At 38.0% G+C, this 16,608-nt stretch overlaps 1 protein-coding gene across 1 annotated transcript in view; it reads left to right on the forward strand.

The window, feature by feature from the left end:
- The first annotated feature begins 3,683 nt into the window (after window positions 1-3,683).
- Window positions 3,684-16,608, forward strand: part of RXFP1 (relaxin family peptide receptor 1) — a 50,129-nt gene continuing 37,204 nt past the window's right edge. Inside the window, exon 1 of the mRNA XM_075421631.1 lies at window positions 3,684-3,740. Within this exon, the coding sequence (XP_075277746.1) occupies window positions 3,692-3,740 (49 nt within the window). The 5' untranslated portion in view covers window positions 3,684-3,691. The remainder of the gene's footprint in view (window positions 3,741-16,608) is intronic.

Consider the following 16,608-nt stretch of genomic DNA (forward strand, 5'->3'; position numbering starts at 1 on the left):
CCAGAGGTTCACTTCTTGGGGAATCGCTTTTGAATATCAACTATATAGGCTTCATAACTGTGTATGGCAACATGGCCCAGTTTTACTTTCAGTGCTTCTCTCTGCACTGCTTGTTTTGCTAGGGCCACAAGTCAGCTCATGATTCAGTCAATATTTTCAGCTAAAAATTCACTTTGCTTAATGAGCAACTCTTAGTTCTAAAATAACCTTTGCCACACGTATTGTCTTGTGGGTCTTTGATCTGATACATGACATAAAGCATCCTTGAAACTATTCATAATTAAACCAAGGAAAATTCCCACATTAGGAAGGAGCAATGAGACCCATACTACTCAGTACTTGGAGCAGCATGGTAGCAGGTAGAGTTTGCATACCTCTGTCTGCCCCATGTAGACTAAAAGTTAGAGATACCTCTGCTCTCACCTGTACTAAATCTCCTTGAAGCTTATGCACTGTAACTGAGTTTGGTAGAGTCAGAGTTTGAGGTAAAATATTTGTTAACCTCCAAGGGAGTAGCTGCAGCCTGTAGGTAAGTAAACCTTTTTCTTCAAGCTGAAAAGGAATTCTAACTTATTTCTGCGATGATTTACAGCATAGTGTATTTTTATTTTTAAAGGTAACACTTACAATGGTGATGCATACAACTAGGATTTGTTTACTTGTAGGAATCCCCTTCTATGTAGCACCTAATGTGAATTACAGAAAAATAGACTACAGGATGCTAGAAGTTTGCTAGTAATGCTTATCTGCAAGTGCCTCAAAATTACCATTAATTGATTCTAAAACCTGTATATCCTATTTAATTTCTAACATTTTGTAATGAAAACATGAGGTGACTCTTCTCAGTAAAACAATAGCCATAATTATTTTGATAGCTTGTGGTACTGATGGCGCAATGTTGGTTGAATGGTTGGGGGTGGGGTGTCCCCCACAGATCTGACAGGTAGGTTCCTACAGTTTTAGAACTGCAGTTTTAGACCAACTCTTTAGACCAGTGCCAGACAGCAGGAAAGACAGAAAGTCAAACTGCCAGCGTTTGTCAGTAACCGATAAAGAAGTCAAATGACACCTTTTTTATTCCAGTGAATTCAGTTTAACCTGCTCATTTCTTGTAATTCAGAGGTAAACATCTGCATCATAACCCATACTAGAGTTTTCTATGATGTTTTTGGAATTTTAGTTGTAGAATTGCTGTAAGTAGAAGTACAAGCCAATACTGACGATCCTAATGATTAAGTCAAGTATCTTCTCAAAGTTGTTTGAAACAAAAACGTAATTCTGATGTGTTATTTCTTTGCTCTGTAAGGAATTAGCATATAAAGCCTATCATTTTCTTGAAAAGAGAGTTCTAATACACCAAAATGTTATAGCTTTTTATGTTTTAGGCAGGAGGGAAGTACATATTGCCTTTCTAATGTGCAGAAGTGCTTCTTCAAAGAAGAAGTAAAAATGCTTTCAAGTAAGGCAAGCCAAAACTATTTTTCAAAAGCTAGTAATGTCCTAGTTAATGGTTTGTTCTAATAATGTGCTTGCCTCTCCTCCTTTTTCTGCTCTGCATTCCAGAGTGTAGCAGTGTGCATGTCTGTAACTCTAGCTTCTTGGTTTAAATATAATTACACTGAGAGAATGGCCTGGAAAGTGCTGCTGCTTTATGTATCCTTATTATGAATGTATAAGCAATTTAGAAGAAGGAAGATCTCAGTGGATTTTCCACAGAGTGAGTGTTTGCAGCAAAATTATCTTTAATGAGTGTACTTGCTAAAGGTCCTTGAAAAAGAAGAAGACTGGAAAGTGACAATTCCCATTGGGGCAGAGCTTCAGAAAATGTATGTGGTTGGTATGTACTGCATTTTGGGGTTTTCCCTGTTTGCCCTGAGGTAGAAAATCTTGAGCTTTTATAGTGAGTCAGACTGCTTTTTGAAGAAACAGCTTCCCTGATTTATTGTATTATCAGGTAAAAAAAAAATTCCAAAAACACACATGATTCCTACACATCTCAAATGGAGGTGACTGAAGCAGAAAGCCACAGAGGAAACTGTACTAGAAAAACTTTCTGTAGAACATCAGTTGTGTCTTATCCTGCACTAAAGGGGTAGAGCTTTTATTTTAATTTTCCATGAAAGTATATTTCTCTTATTCTTCATATTCTTAGTTCAGTTTCTTCCTCTTATTTTCCCACCTTGGAAGCTCTTTTCAGCTCAGGCATTAGCCATGGAGTATGTAAATGTTAGCTTAACTCTTCAATAGTTGTTTGAAGCAACTGTTGTTTTACTTGATGTGCTCCAAAACTAGTCCCCACCTTATGAAAGATACCTTTTATAGGTCCCTAATCAATTTGATCCATTTTTATCTGTAGACTGCCTAGTACTGGTGTTGGTACAGTAGATGCCAACAGACTTTTTGGGGCTTTCATAGGCAAGAATATTTTGTTTTAACCCCTTCTAGGTCTTGTATTCTTTTATATTAGAAATCAAGAGACTGACAGTTCATAAGATCTATTTTATACACAACTTTGCCATAGCAACGATGTGGACTTTGCTTTTGACTACGATAGAGATTCTTCCCATTCTCTAAATTCACTGTTTCATGTATGTGTCTGTGCATGCACGTATTTCCTTCGTCTGAGAGGCTTTCTTCCTAAGCACCTGGTGTAGCTGCTGACATGTTAGCAGTGCTCCCTGACCCGTGTCATCCTGACAAGCTATTGAATCTATCAAGCTTTTTTTAAAAAGAGGAAAAGATAAAAAAATCTGAATCTGTTTGTAGGCAGGTAAAATTTAGCTCCTCATCTTGAGTTCATCTTAACAGACTGTCTCATTTTGAAATATATCTTGCTGTGCTGATGGGTCTTAGCCTTCACATTGTAAAAAAATATTTTTAATCGTGTGACTGTGTATGTGATCAAGTATACCATGATCTACTTGTAACAGCAAAGCCAAGGGTCAGCGGGGAGTGTCTCAAAGTCTTTAAGGAAAGAATCTGTGAAAAATCTTGCTCCCATACAGTATATGTTTCCGAACATCGCTCTCTGCTCTTTCAGATTGTTTTCTTTAGCATTAGTTGTGAAGAGTGGTTAATGTGTAAAAATAGTGACATGCTGTTATTGGAAATAAATTACATTGTGCATTTTTCTGTATTTCAGTGAGTGACCAATTGCTACAAAGGGACTATGTTTATAAATTTCACTTCCCCTTACTTAAGAAACCACCATTTTTCATCTAAACTATAGCAAATGTTTAGTTTCAAAGAGATTTGCCTAAATAAAACTGTACTTTTCAGGCCTCTAGCAGTATTGTGACTTAAGGGGAAAAAAAAATGAAAGGAAAAAAAAAATGTGGACTATTGATGACAATTCTCTGGACCTGGCTGTGTTTTGTGCAGCAGCAGCTTTCCCTGGGGCAGCCCTGCATCCACGCACACAGCCCAGCCTTCGCCTGGCACAGAGCAGACCCCATCCTGCAAGGGAGAGCCTGAGGAGCCGGTGTGATCCTGGAAACTTTCTTGTGTGTGTGCCAGAGAGGGAGACTAGAGCAGGGGAGAGTAAGGGAGGAAGGCAGGGGAGAGAGGGGAGCTTGCTTCATGCACTGCTGAAGGCTGTCGCAAGCAGAGCGTACGAGCAGCGCACTGGCTGGTGCGCAATTTAAGGGACAACGTTCATTGACTTTATTAATTGAATTGCTGAAGGACAGATATGACATCCGACTGCTGCTTCTATATGTTCTTGCTTATTGGTACCAAGGGTAAGTGTAGCTGGCTTTTTCTCTTGTTCTTGTTTTGAACATTGCACTTCAGCAGTGGATTTTTAAAAAAACTATGCTATCTGAGTGTTATTTTACTGTTCTTCACAGCAATTATTCTTTGATAGAATTGAAATATAATGCAGTCTCTCAAGGTTACTGGTTACATGTAAGGAGAAAATATTTTTATATTTAATGCTTTGAGAGTTACTACTAATAGTTACAAGCTGAAATTAAAAAATAAGAAAGAGTTTAACCATAGCATAAATACTTGCTGTAAATATTTAATGAAGATACATATAGAACTGACTCATTTCATATGCCTTGAAACCCACATTTTAGACTCAGTTCTGTAGTTTGTAGTGATACTGTGCAGTGCTACTGGAGTTGATATTTCTTAAAAAGTAGATTGTGTTCAGATAAGAGGAATTTTTACTGTCTGATTCAGCATGATCGGTAGTAGAACATAAGATGGAGACTGAATTAAATTTAAGTTTTCCTTCAGATGTAAATCCCTTCAGTGTGGTGGGAGTTATACCTGACCTTCTGCTTACTTTAGTAATGTTTTCTTCATTTAAGTAGAGTACCCTGTTCGTAAGTGCTGCTTTTGACTTGGGTAAAGCTGTCCCTGTGAAGCCGTTGATACTGATCTGTATCTTGGATTTCCTAATGATTATCATTTTCTTTACTTGTAACTTTTGTATTAAAATATATTTTTATTGCATTTTAATACTAAAGTAATGTCTTATTGATTTTTGTAGATGAAATCACTACCTTTTGCAATATCAACTATTTTATCAAACTAACAGGAGCAGAAGGTTGAATTCTGTCGTCATCTTCTGTATTGAACAATAGCTTGCTCTCTCTCTGCTTTTAAATTAAACTTTTTGGGTTTTGCGTGTGCATACTGTGCTGCTTAATGTAAGATTTGTAAGGGATTTGTATTGCCCACACGAGGAGTTTGGGAAACAGACCTCCACTTACACCTATTTTTACAGTTGCAAAGCTTAGTTAAATCCGTGGAAGAACTCTAAGCTGTTTATATCATGTTTGGAGGAATACCTAATATGCAAGCTGCAAGCGTGAAAAAACAGCAGTCTTACTGTATTTGGAACTAAGTAGGCTATGGCTATGATAATGAGATCTTATCAAGCCTGTGAGCTTCATATGCATTCGTGTTATCCACGAGCAATAATCCAATATTTAAAGGTAGTACGTGAAGGTACGCAGAACAAAACCTAAAGATTTCAAACAAATTAAGCCTTTCACATCACTGCTTTCTATATCAAAGCAATAAAATATTCAAACATTCATGCAAGATGTGCAAACCATTACTGGCATAATTTCTGCTGGGTTAAATTCTTTTCAGCTGTGGAATTTACAAACCCTTTCAAAATATATTAAAGCACTGCAAAATAGGATAGCAGGTGAGGACTGTGAAAGACTACAGGCCTTCTAGTATTATAGTTCTGATGGCCATTACCTTTTCAGGTGTTTACTGGCTCATCAATATATAGCATATTATACCACTTGTAAGAAAACCACATGGCCTGTTGAGATTTGTTGGAGAGAAGAGGTGCAGGGATAGATTAAAGCACGTGCGTGCCTGGAGTCTCTGTTGCCTGTCAGTGCTCTATTTTGCACCAAAATGAGTTCCTGTTTCGTGCCACTTCTCTGAACATCTCTGAGCACAGTTCCTAGCTTCGCTGCCTTTCAGAGTTTTAGCTGGCAATCTGAATTGTAACCTCATCTACAAGTTGGCTGGTTTCATCCATGCAGTAGATTTAAGCTTTGCTCAAGTCTTTAGGCTAGCTGATATTGAAACAAATGCTCCTGAAGTAAGTACAGTTGTGCTTAGAGATTAGGCTTGCTTATGGACCGCTAGAAGTTCAGTTGTAGAGTTTTGTTGTGTTCTTGGTTTTGGTGTGTTTTTTTTTAATTTCTACAGCTCACAGATGCTCCTAATTCTTAAAAAGTAAAATGATAAATATCTGTTCTTGCGTGGTCCATCCATATCAATTCAATCTACATCTGCTTAGTTTTCCATTCAACAGCTAAAGTGGCACACAAATAACTCCAATAGCTCTCTTATTTTATTATCGGCCTTCAGATTCTTCATTAAATCTCTTTATGTGAAACTTTTCCTTCCAAAATCCAAATAATCAAAGTACATGACTTTTTATGCACCTGCAATTCTCAGCAACTGCCTGGTTACTTTCCCATGTGGAATACACTATACCAGGTAGAGGGTTTCTCTGAAAACAAAGCAGCACCGTGGCTTTTGCCAGCACAAGAGCATCAATTGTACCATGAAGAAAAGCAAATTCCAGACTCCAGTTGTGGAACTGGCAGCATTGAATGGGTAGCCAGGACAAACATCTGCCTGGGTGGCTCACCCGCCCCGCGAAGCTAGCAAATTGCTGGGGCATGTGGCTGGTGCTGCACTGGCTGCTGCATCTTCTCTCAGTAAAATAATCAACTGTAGTCTCTGCAACCACTGTAGTGCACATTCAAGTCTTTAGGGCCACTTTGATTTGTTTTCTGGGGACAAACACTATTTTGTCTTCCTGGACTTTGGCTAAATGACAGACTTTTAAACAATTCGTTTATCAATCACAAAGTAAAACAGAAGAACCTTAGCATCTAAAACTATTCAAAGTGAATTCCAAGAGGGATTTGGCAGGCTCCTCGTGGAAAACAATTGCGATGGTTACTGTTTTAACCCTGTATGCTCTGTGCCCCTGCCTGAAGTTTTCAGATCCTATTTCTGCTTGTACCTACAGTTCCCCTTCCCTCCTCTTTCTGTTCTTCCCCTAGTGTATTTTTTTTTTTCTTCCCTTACTCTCCCTTTAAAATGCCAAGGAAATCTTTCTCAAAACCATCTGAAACTTGTTAGCCCTTCTGGTGCTGCATGCAAGTGACAGATGTTTTCAAGGCCAAGATCTCTCATACCAAATGCTTTCTGTCAAACGTGGGAAAGAGACCATCCAAAATAGTTTGGAGAAGTGCAAGTTTATAATTCTGCAGGATAGTGCTCTTGTTTACATAGTTGGTAACAAATTTTAAGATCCCTTCCAGATTTGTAAGTAGGAAAGCGCAATTACTTCAGCCTTTGCAGAAGCTTAAATAATCATTGTGTAATAATATTTTTTTGTTAGTTCCTCTTTGCTTTCATTTGACTTAAGTGTTATTCTGACTGGCTTCCCTGTGGCTAGAAGAATAACGTGCATCTTGTATGGAATCACAGAATCGTTTAGGTTGGAAGAGACCTTTAAGATCGAGTCCAACCATAAACCTAACACTGCCAAGTCCACCACTAAACCATGTCCCTAAGCACCACGTCTATACCTCCAGGGATGGTGACTCCACCACTTCCCTGGGCAGCCTGTTCCAGTGCTTGACAACCCTTTTGGTGAAGCTGGCCTCTCCTGGTGTAACTTGAGGCCATTTCCTCTTGTCCTATAGCTTGTTGCTTGGGAGAAGAGACTGACACCCACCTTGCTGCTGCAACAACAAAAAATAATATCTTTACAGAAAATCAGGGATGAAGATGATTTCCTGAGGAAAATTTCCACTAATGTCAGTTGGACGGTAGTGAAAAGTCTACACAGGGAAGCTCTGAAAGTCAGATTGTTGTCATCTGCACAGGCTGGTCTGCCTGCAACTGCTGCATGAGCCAGGCTTCTTGCACCTCTCAGCTAACAGTGCTAGGGGTACCCACATCGCAAACCGGTCTTGACTGTTCATAGCAACTCTACCAGATTTCAACCATTTGCTCTGAAATTTTGTGGGCAATGTGGGCTTTTTTTCACCTTCAGCAAGAAGACAAGAAAAGCCTTACCAAAATCATTTTAATTTTTCAGAAAGTGAGAAATTGATACTTCGCTAATGTTGAATGATTCTGGGAATCTCGTATTAAGCAATGCCTTTTCTTAAATGAGTAAGGGCTTCTGCAGTATCCCTCTACAGAATCACTATGTCTGAGAGAGAGTCCTCTGACAGGCCATCCCATTAGAGCTAATAAGCCTATTCAAGCCTGGTTGCAGTAGCGAAAAAAATTAACCTTCTCTGATGGATGTTTCTAGATGCTAGAGACAAGTGTGAAACTCATCTCGGGAACTGTTACCAGTAATCTTGTCAAGTGTTTCCTGGTGGTGCCATGAGTCCTACCCTTTGAGGCCATCAAACCAGACTTTGAAATGAGGGGTTTAAAGTGGGGAGCTGTAGGATGCTGAGAGGATCAGGGAGTCGTCGTAGTTGTGTCTGAAAATGAGAGAAGGGGAAAATATATTGGGAAAGGCTGAAAGCAGGGGCTAAAGGGAGAGGAAGGTGGGAGAACGGAGCAGAGAAATGAGGGAGGAGGCCAACGCTACTGAGGAAAGGGATGTGTGAGAGGGACCCAGCAGGGAGCAATGAATTAATTAAAGGAGAAGGACAAGGAATTCTGAGAGAAGGGAGTGTCTGAAGAACACAGGCAGAGAACGGTGAGACCTGAACTAGACCCTATGCGGACAGGAGGAGACAACAGGATGGGAAGCAGGTAGTGATTAGTCAAGAAAGGATGGCAGTGAGGTAAGCAGTCAGGATGAGGAAAAGTTGAGACTGAGCAGAAAAAGAAGCTGTGCTTGATGGGGTGAACACTGTTCTGCAAAGCCAGAAGGAAGCTCAAGATTGTCCTATTGCTTACTGTCTCCTTGCAAAATGTCTCCTCCTGCTGTGTAACAACTCTGCTCAGAGGCTGGTAATGAATGCTGTTGAATCAGCCCAGTCTCTAAATTGCCAAAGATCGAGAGAGCTCAAGGTTCTGAACTAGTGATGCTGCAGGGTGTCATGTTTTGAAACATCAGAAGAGAATTGATTTTCTCTTTTAATATTCTAGGATGCTACCTATATCAAAGAACATTATTAATTTTGCAAGCTTGGTGCTTGGGAATCAAGATGAAGGATGCAGTCTTAAATTGTCCTATGTGCACATACTACATTTTCTACATGATACAGCTCCACGAGAACTTGTGCTTCATGTACTGCATTCAAAGAATGAATCAGAAACATGCAGTGAATTATGCTGCCTGTGTATCCCCTTATTTGTTTGCTGTAGAAGATAGAGATAAAATGTGAATGACGCTGGGGATTACAAAGTGATGGCCATGTGATGAAGGCAGCTGAACTCTGGTGTGGAAGACTGATTTCTGTCCCTTTTCCTTTCCCCAGACAGTGATGCTCTAAATGCTTCATAAGTGGATAATAATTATGTGGCAGATTTTCTAATTTTTTGGCTTGATAATCCTGACGTGGCAGTGTTCATTTCGCAGCTGCCACTGAAATCTCTAAAAGCTGTGCTTTAAGTAGTCTGAGAAGCTGATTCTGAGAGTAGGAATCTAAAATTATCAGAAACATTAGCTGTACATATGTTAATGTCTCAGCTCCCCATCTGAGCAATAATGCCATATCCTAAACTGTAATCTAAGAAATCTGTGAGGACTTCAAGAACTAATTATTTAGTCTAATTATTGTAGCTGTATGACCAAACTAATGAGGAATGTAATATTGTAATTTAGAAGTGGTTAGACCACAGAATAAGCAGCAGGATGTCAGTAATCCATCAGAAGACTAATCAAAGTGTAGGCAAAATGCCTTTGGTATTATATGGAGGTGCATTTGCAGAAATGGATGAAATTCAAAACTGTGTGACAGAACTGGCATGTACACTGCTAATAACTGATGTTTGCACATGGTTCCTACCACAGGCAGAAAAGAAACTGTTTGGAAATTGTGTGATAGCCAGTACAAGGAGACAATGTATGATGTACAGAAGAGACTTTGTTTATGCGAATACATGACATTATGCTTGCTACCTGCTGTGTTGTCCTCAACGCTCGTGAGGCATCGAGCATGCAGTTGACTTGTATGACAGGGCAAGACACAGATACAGGGAGGAATGACTGGTGGGAAAACACAGATTTGAAAGAGTTTCTGGAGACATCAGCTGTGGCCTGTTGGGGAGAGCTGGCCCGGGAGGGCAAATTGTCCCCGTAGACCTGACGTCACGGGAAGACGGTGGCCAGACAGCGGGGAGGAAGAGCCCAGCGGCAGCTACGCTGATCCTGGGGGACCTGTGCATGAGAGACCACTTAATAGAACTTATCGAGATAGGATGTTAAATCATCGAGTCCTGTATACCACAGGTCACTCTGTTCCACCTGCATACCCTGTAGCAATCCTGAGGCTTTTTTTGTTGTGAAAATTGTGAAAATGTTTATTCTCAGTAAAGTAAGTGTTTCCTCCAGCGGAGAGCAAGTGCTGCTACAGCACTAAGGATGGCAGAGGCCATAGAGCCAGACTGAGACTTGAAGATGTGCATAGGCCTGTCAAAGCAGGTGATTTTTTTTTTTTCTTTCTCCTCTATTCTGCAGAGAAAATGAAAGCACTTGCTTGACCTGGCAGAAGAGTTTTTCTTCCATTACAGACTTAATTGCCAGTGCTGTGCTGAATTTGGGGAAAAAGGCACAGCGCTTAGAAGGATTTAATTGTTCTTGTTTTTACATAGAAATATACATACATTTCTGTTTACTTTGTTTTCCCATTGCAATTAAAAAAATAAGGCTAAAAATAGGTGAGAGAGCAGTAGACCAGCTCCTCTTCAGAATCAGCTACTAAGAGCAGCATCTTTTCTTGGAACTTAAAATCTGGCCACAACATAGTTAAAGCCAAATTTTGCACTGTATGGGAGGGAAAAAAGGGACTAGGATAATGAATTTAATAGCCATGTAATTGCAGGTCAACTGCCTTGATTAGTCTGAAGGAGTTAATAATTCAGTTGACAAAGATGATCTGCATTTTTAGAGGTTTGTTCAAGAAAGCCTGTCTACCAGGAAAGTACACTTTCTGCCATCATTTCTTGGTCTCCAATTCCGTGTGAAGACATGTGAATTAACTGTTATTAGGAAATATAGACACTAATTTTTCAGAAACTTTCATCCTTTTTTAGTATTCATATAACACTGCAAGCTTCTAGTTCTTTTGGTATTTCCTTCATATTTCAAGCCTTGTTGTATAATAACATTAGTTTCAAAGTGTTTCTCGTATAGTTCCTTTCAAATTCCTCCTATGGCTGATTTGAAAATATTTTTATTTAGAAATGCTGCTTTATCTTCAGTAGAGATTTTCAGCATCAAGCAGAAAGGATACAACAACTTTCTTTCTTCCAAATACCTACCAGAAATGGGTGCTGAATAGCTGGGCTTTTCTACACTCCTAAGACTTAAATTTCACGTGAGGTGGTTCTTTTTCCTAATATATTTTAGAAAAAAAAGTTATTTTTAAAGAAGTTCTGATTATTTCTTTAGCATGTCTACCTACATGTTTTTAGAGTTTATCAGTATTTGATTTTTATTTTCATTTCTTTTTAAAATCTTTCATTTACATATTCACTGCTTTCACATCATCTTTTAACCATATTGGTTTCTTGCCCAGAGAAATAGCTTTTGTATCTATGGATATACAGTTTTGGAGAATTTAAGAGATATTTTTAAATAATACCAAGTTACGAAGGATTTAATTTTCTAATCAGTTGCAGGATAACTGGGCATTGGGATATGATCTTGTAAGTTACAAATATGTTATCCTGATATAATTGCCTTATTCAACCCGTCAAAACAAAAAAAAAAATGTAGTCAGAACGTGACGTCCAGTAACAGACAGCTGTGTACCAGTACTCTTTCTTCTCCGTGCCCTTTCTAATGTCGTGGTGTGGCTATTACAACAGTCTTTTATGACCCCTGCTGAGACCAGGGCTGCATTTTTCTAGGCACTCTTCTGCATGCCTTGCCCCGAGAAGCCCACTGTCTGAGTCGGCGAGTCAGAGCTGGGGTGGACGGAGACCTGGCAGAAAGGCGTTGCAGGACCATGGTGACACATCAGATCACTGCTGGGGCGAACCGCTCCTCCTCCTGGCCCTGTGTCCTGCCTCCTGTGCCACGCTAGAGCTGGATCGTGAGCGCGCGACTCTCGTTGAAGCTGTGTTTCACAGAACATGGTTTTGATTGTGCTGACAATGAGAAAGCACTCAGTGTCAGGAGTGGGCATCATCACGTGTTGATTTATCTGGACCGGCGTCAAAAGGAAGTGAAGGAGAAGCTATAGCCTAAGTGGAGGCAAAATCCTTCCGTAATCCATGCAAATGTATTGTTTAGCCAAACTGTATTTAAAATGGAGACAAATTTCTGAATGTAGTCTCATGTTATCTTTTCTAACTTGGTTGGGAATAATTGATATCCAGATAACTTACACCTATATGCTGCTAATGCAACATTTCTTTATGTACATTAATAATTGTATAAAATCTAAAAGTTTTAATCTTAAAATCTATAAATCTTAGCCTGCATGCACATTTTTGTATAACCTGCAAAAGAAGAAATAATCCAGATGTCTCTGATCACGGTTCAACCAGCTAACTTTATTTACTTTAAGAAAGTCAGAAATCCTATTAGCTTGGGATAATTTCTGTTTTATGGCACTTTAACTGGAATGTCACAATTTATAGCAGTGAGTTATGTTTACTCATAGTAAAATATAGCACAGATTGGAAAACTTGTGATTTTTAAATTGTACCAAATATTCTTGAGTTGGAATCCAATAATAATGCATTTGTTTAAGCACAGTGTCAGCAAATTGATTTTTCACAAAATAGTCCCGTGAACTCTCTAAAATACTTTCAATTTATTTTACTTCAAAACAGAACAAAGGATTCCATTTTTATAATAGATTTATAGGGCACAGCAACCTCCCAAATCTGAACTTGTAGTTCTATATTAAATTTAAATTCTTAATAGTTATAAATGGCTGTTAAAAATATGTGAATAAATAAAATGTATCAGATAATCCTGTCTTAGGCTCACCAAGAAATAATATATTTTTATTGTTACAAAATTACTCTTCAGTATGCTTCAGAGCCTCATTTTAAGTTATGCTGGCTTAGTTCCATTGTAAGAACTATCATTAAAATCTTTTTAGCCTTTATTAAAGGCATGATGAATGAAAAAACAGATTATGTTTCATATTCTAAATATTTTCTGTAAGGCTCCCAAAACTCTTTTTTCCACTTCTCTCTCGGGATCCTAGATAGAAAAAGCTTACCTGAGAGTATTTCGCAAAGATTTATTTAGGATTATGGTACTGAGGAGAAGACGATAAATATTGTGGCTGAGGTGCAGCTTGCTTAGTTCAAATGACCTTGTAGCATAAAGAGCAAAAAAAGATTGAGAAAAAGAAAATAAAATCTCCCCCTACCCCTCTTCAGATTCCTTTCCTCAGCCTGTGGTCAGGCTGGCTTTCTCAAATCTATTTTACTGGCAACTCTGTGAGATGTTCATTCTACAAGTCTTTTTCTTTTTTTTTTTTCCTTCCCATCACAAGAGCATACCAAAGTTGGAGATGAAAGAAGTTACATCTAAGTCACGCAATTTTGGGGGTGTGGGGAGTGGAGGGTGGAGAAAAAAAGGAAGACAGTTTTGCCCTTTTTGACCTAAGAAAAGTTAGGCAATCTGTTATGATCTTTTGGATTGCTTTCTGCTGCAAGAAGTTAATGCTAGTCACGTAGTTCCTTGCCAGTCTGCTCATTTACAAATAATGTATTCTCGGAACACCATACAGTTAGAATATCAGCAAGTAATTTTCCTGTTCGTTGCCGTTTTAATTTTATTCCCTTTTTCACTGCAGCTTTTGCTTAGGCCTTTGCTACAAATACTTTCTGCTTCATCTCCTGAATTTCTTTTTACTTCCGTGCATGAATGCACATGTGCACAAATTCCTCTCCTGTATATGGTATTGCGTCATGAAAGGTCACTTAAATCTGCCTTTTCTTTATGAAACTGAAGAGACATATTACAAATGTCTGTTATTTGTTAATTTGCTTAGTTTTAGGTAATCAGTGTTTCACTTTTGCTTACTTTACATATGGCTATGGTTGACTTGTGCAAAGCAACATGTCTGAAGCGAACTTCTTTACAGTAATCTCTCATCACTATCATTATGCATTTAAATTCAGAATGCTGGTTATCCAGCTGAGATGAATGACTGTTGCTTGAGGGACACTAATTTATCGATAACCAGCTGTTCTTGATTCTCTAAACTAAAGTACATTTTAAATTATTTGATTGCCCAGATTCAAAAAAAGAAAACAAAACACCTTCATTATCTTTCTACTAAGCGTGCTATGAGACAGGAAAAAAAAAATGTAAGATACACAGCAAATGCTGCGAAAGAAGAAACATTTTAAACATTTTTCTCTGGGATTACAAACCATCAGAAATACCATTCCTGGTGTGAAGCTTCAGAGATTTTTTTTTTTTTTTTTTCCTTTTGTACATGCCTTTAAAGTATTAACTCTTACAAACGTGGTGTTTCAAAGGAGGGAAAGAAATTTTTATTATAACAGATTTCTCTTGTCTTTGGTGCTCAAAGAGCCAGCCCAAGCGCACTGCTCAGTGGTTGGAGGAAGAATCCCTTCCCTCTTGGGAAGGGAGCTTTCCCTGGTTTTGGTGGCGAACCATAGCCTCTTCTGGGCCTTTCAGGTGGGATGGTACTGACCAGCACAATGTATTTAACACATTTGCATTGGTGCCTTCATTTTTGTTCTATATCTAATGCCACCCAAACAAAACACTAGGGTTTCATGTGTCGAGCTTTAGACTTGATATTGCACCAGTGTGAAAAAGAAATTAGTGAAATCAAAGGAGTTACATCAACCTAAAACAACACTAGGATAAAGGAAAGTCTATCTTAATGTATTTTCTGTTGGAAATCATGTCAGAATATGGAGAGAGAACTTGCTTCTAAATAGAAATAATAGTCAGACATCATTTAAATTCTGTGTATTTGGGGAGAGCAAGAAAAGGGGAAGGGGAGCAAGTAAGGTTTGGCTCTGCTCATTAATATGTGTCTTTATTACACATTGTGCTGAACCCTCATCCTCTGGGAATGCCCTAAAAAATTAGAGTTTCTGGATAAAATTCCTCATACTTCATTTTGGGGCTTTTTTAGATAGTCTTTCAGCTCTTTCTGTACATTAGAACCTTTTTATTCTAAGTTCTGTATAAGCAGAACAAAAAGACAAATTAATAAAAGGTATAAAAGCCAAATCCTCTGGCAAGGTGCCATGTGATCAGTCTGAATTACTCTACTGATAGTTTCTGGCGCTGGAGCAGATTTATCTGGCAGTTATACACAGAGGATCTTCCAGTACTATAGCTGGATTAATTAGACTGAATTATCTGATAACTAACTTCAGTAAAGTTTTTATGAGATTAGAGTCTGTATTGTCTGAAAGATACTACGAATCTTCTGCTTTGGAAAATGCTTCTGAAATGAAAGTGCTGTGAAACCCACAGTAGGACATAAAGGTACTATATGAAATTAAAATTCAAGATAACGACCAGATTGGCATGCAATATAGGCAGTTGTGATACATGTATCTTTTATATTAAAATCCTTTGCACTGTACTGTGTTTAATGAAAACAAACATTTGATATACTCAGTCTTCAACTTAGGTGTGTAGTTCAAATACTACATATTCCTACAATGACATCTAATATGGTCTACTAAAGATAAATGTAATGCAATAAAACTCAATATGTAAATCTGGTTGCAAAAGTAGCAGCCAAAATATAAAAGTTGCTAGTGTTTTAGAAATGCAGCTGTTGCAACTATTTGGCATTCTGAATAAACAGCAATGTGTCACTTGTACCGAATAAAATGTAAAATGACAAACATCATTTATATGCTGTACAGATATTTAGTAAATGCTGTAGACATCAGAACTAAACAGTTAGCAAAGGAGAAGAGGAGCAAATCACAGAGAAGGCAATGTAGTGGTAACAGTTTAATTAAACTCTCATGGGGATCCTGTACAGATGTTTAAATCTGTTAAGTCACTGATGCTTTGCCTCAAGGACTAATGCTAAAGCATCTGTCACCACTAAAGCAAGGTCTATTTTGGTCTACAAGTTTTGCACAAGGGGAACACTCCAAATGCGTACATTAACAGCATTAAAATTCAAGTGCATAAACTGTTTTTTATTCTTGTGTGAAACCAGAATCTATTTTCAGTATGTTACTTATGAACAGTTTTTAAATGTTAATAAGAATAGTTTTAATAGTAAGGAAATCTCATTACATATTCACAGAAATCACTAGAAAGCATTTCTAAAAGAAATATCAGGTTAGGAAAGTCTTTATAAAATTACATGCTGAGGGGGGGAAAAAAAAGCATTCCCACTAATAAAGCTGTAATAAGTAAAGCATACTGAAGTTAACTTCATTGGTCTATCCTGAAATACACTGGACTAAATTCATCCTAGTTTATCATAAAATGCTCAAAAATTTGTTTTTTTAGTAGGAAGAATCTCAATAGTTGAGAACAAACCCAGGAAAATTAACATAAGACTGAATGAAATATCATTCACTTCTAGGTATTATTGTAATGGACAAATTCAGACAAATTATTTTTTTAAAAAATAATATCTTTTTAAGTTGTCCTATCTTTTTTTTTCTGCCATTTGGTGATTCAAATGCTTCTGATCAGCGTTGGTCAACCACTGCCACTGCTATTCTTTGTCAATTATTAATTAACTATCATTTAAGTTAAAGGAATTCATAAGTGAAACTTGTTTTCTAGACTTATTCTGATGATTTATCTTTGAAAATAAAGATTACAGGCCTGTGAGTTCTCCTCGTCTGTATTTCACTAAATGTCCCTCCAAGTCAGTTCACATGCCCTTCAAATAGCTTTCAGCAGAAGAAGAGGAATTTTTTAGTCTATGGTCATCTTGAAGTATCCAGGCTAGCACAAAAATGATGGGCAAAATCGATTTC

This window comes from Opisthocomus hoazin, chromosome 5, assembly GCF_030867145.1.
Source record: "Opisthocomus hoazin isolate bOpiHoa1 chromosome 5, bOpiHoa1.hap1, whole genome shotgun sequence".
NCBI lineage: Eukaryota > Metazoa > Chordata > Aves > Opisthocomiformes > Opisthocomidae > Opisthocomus > Opisthocomus hoazin.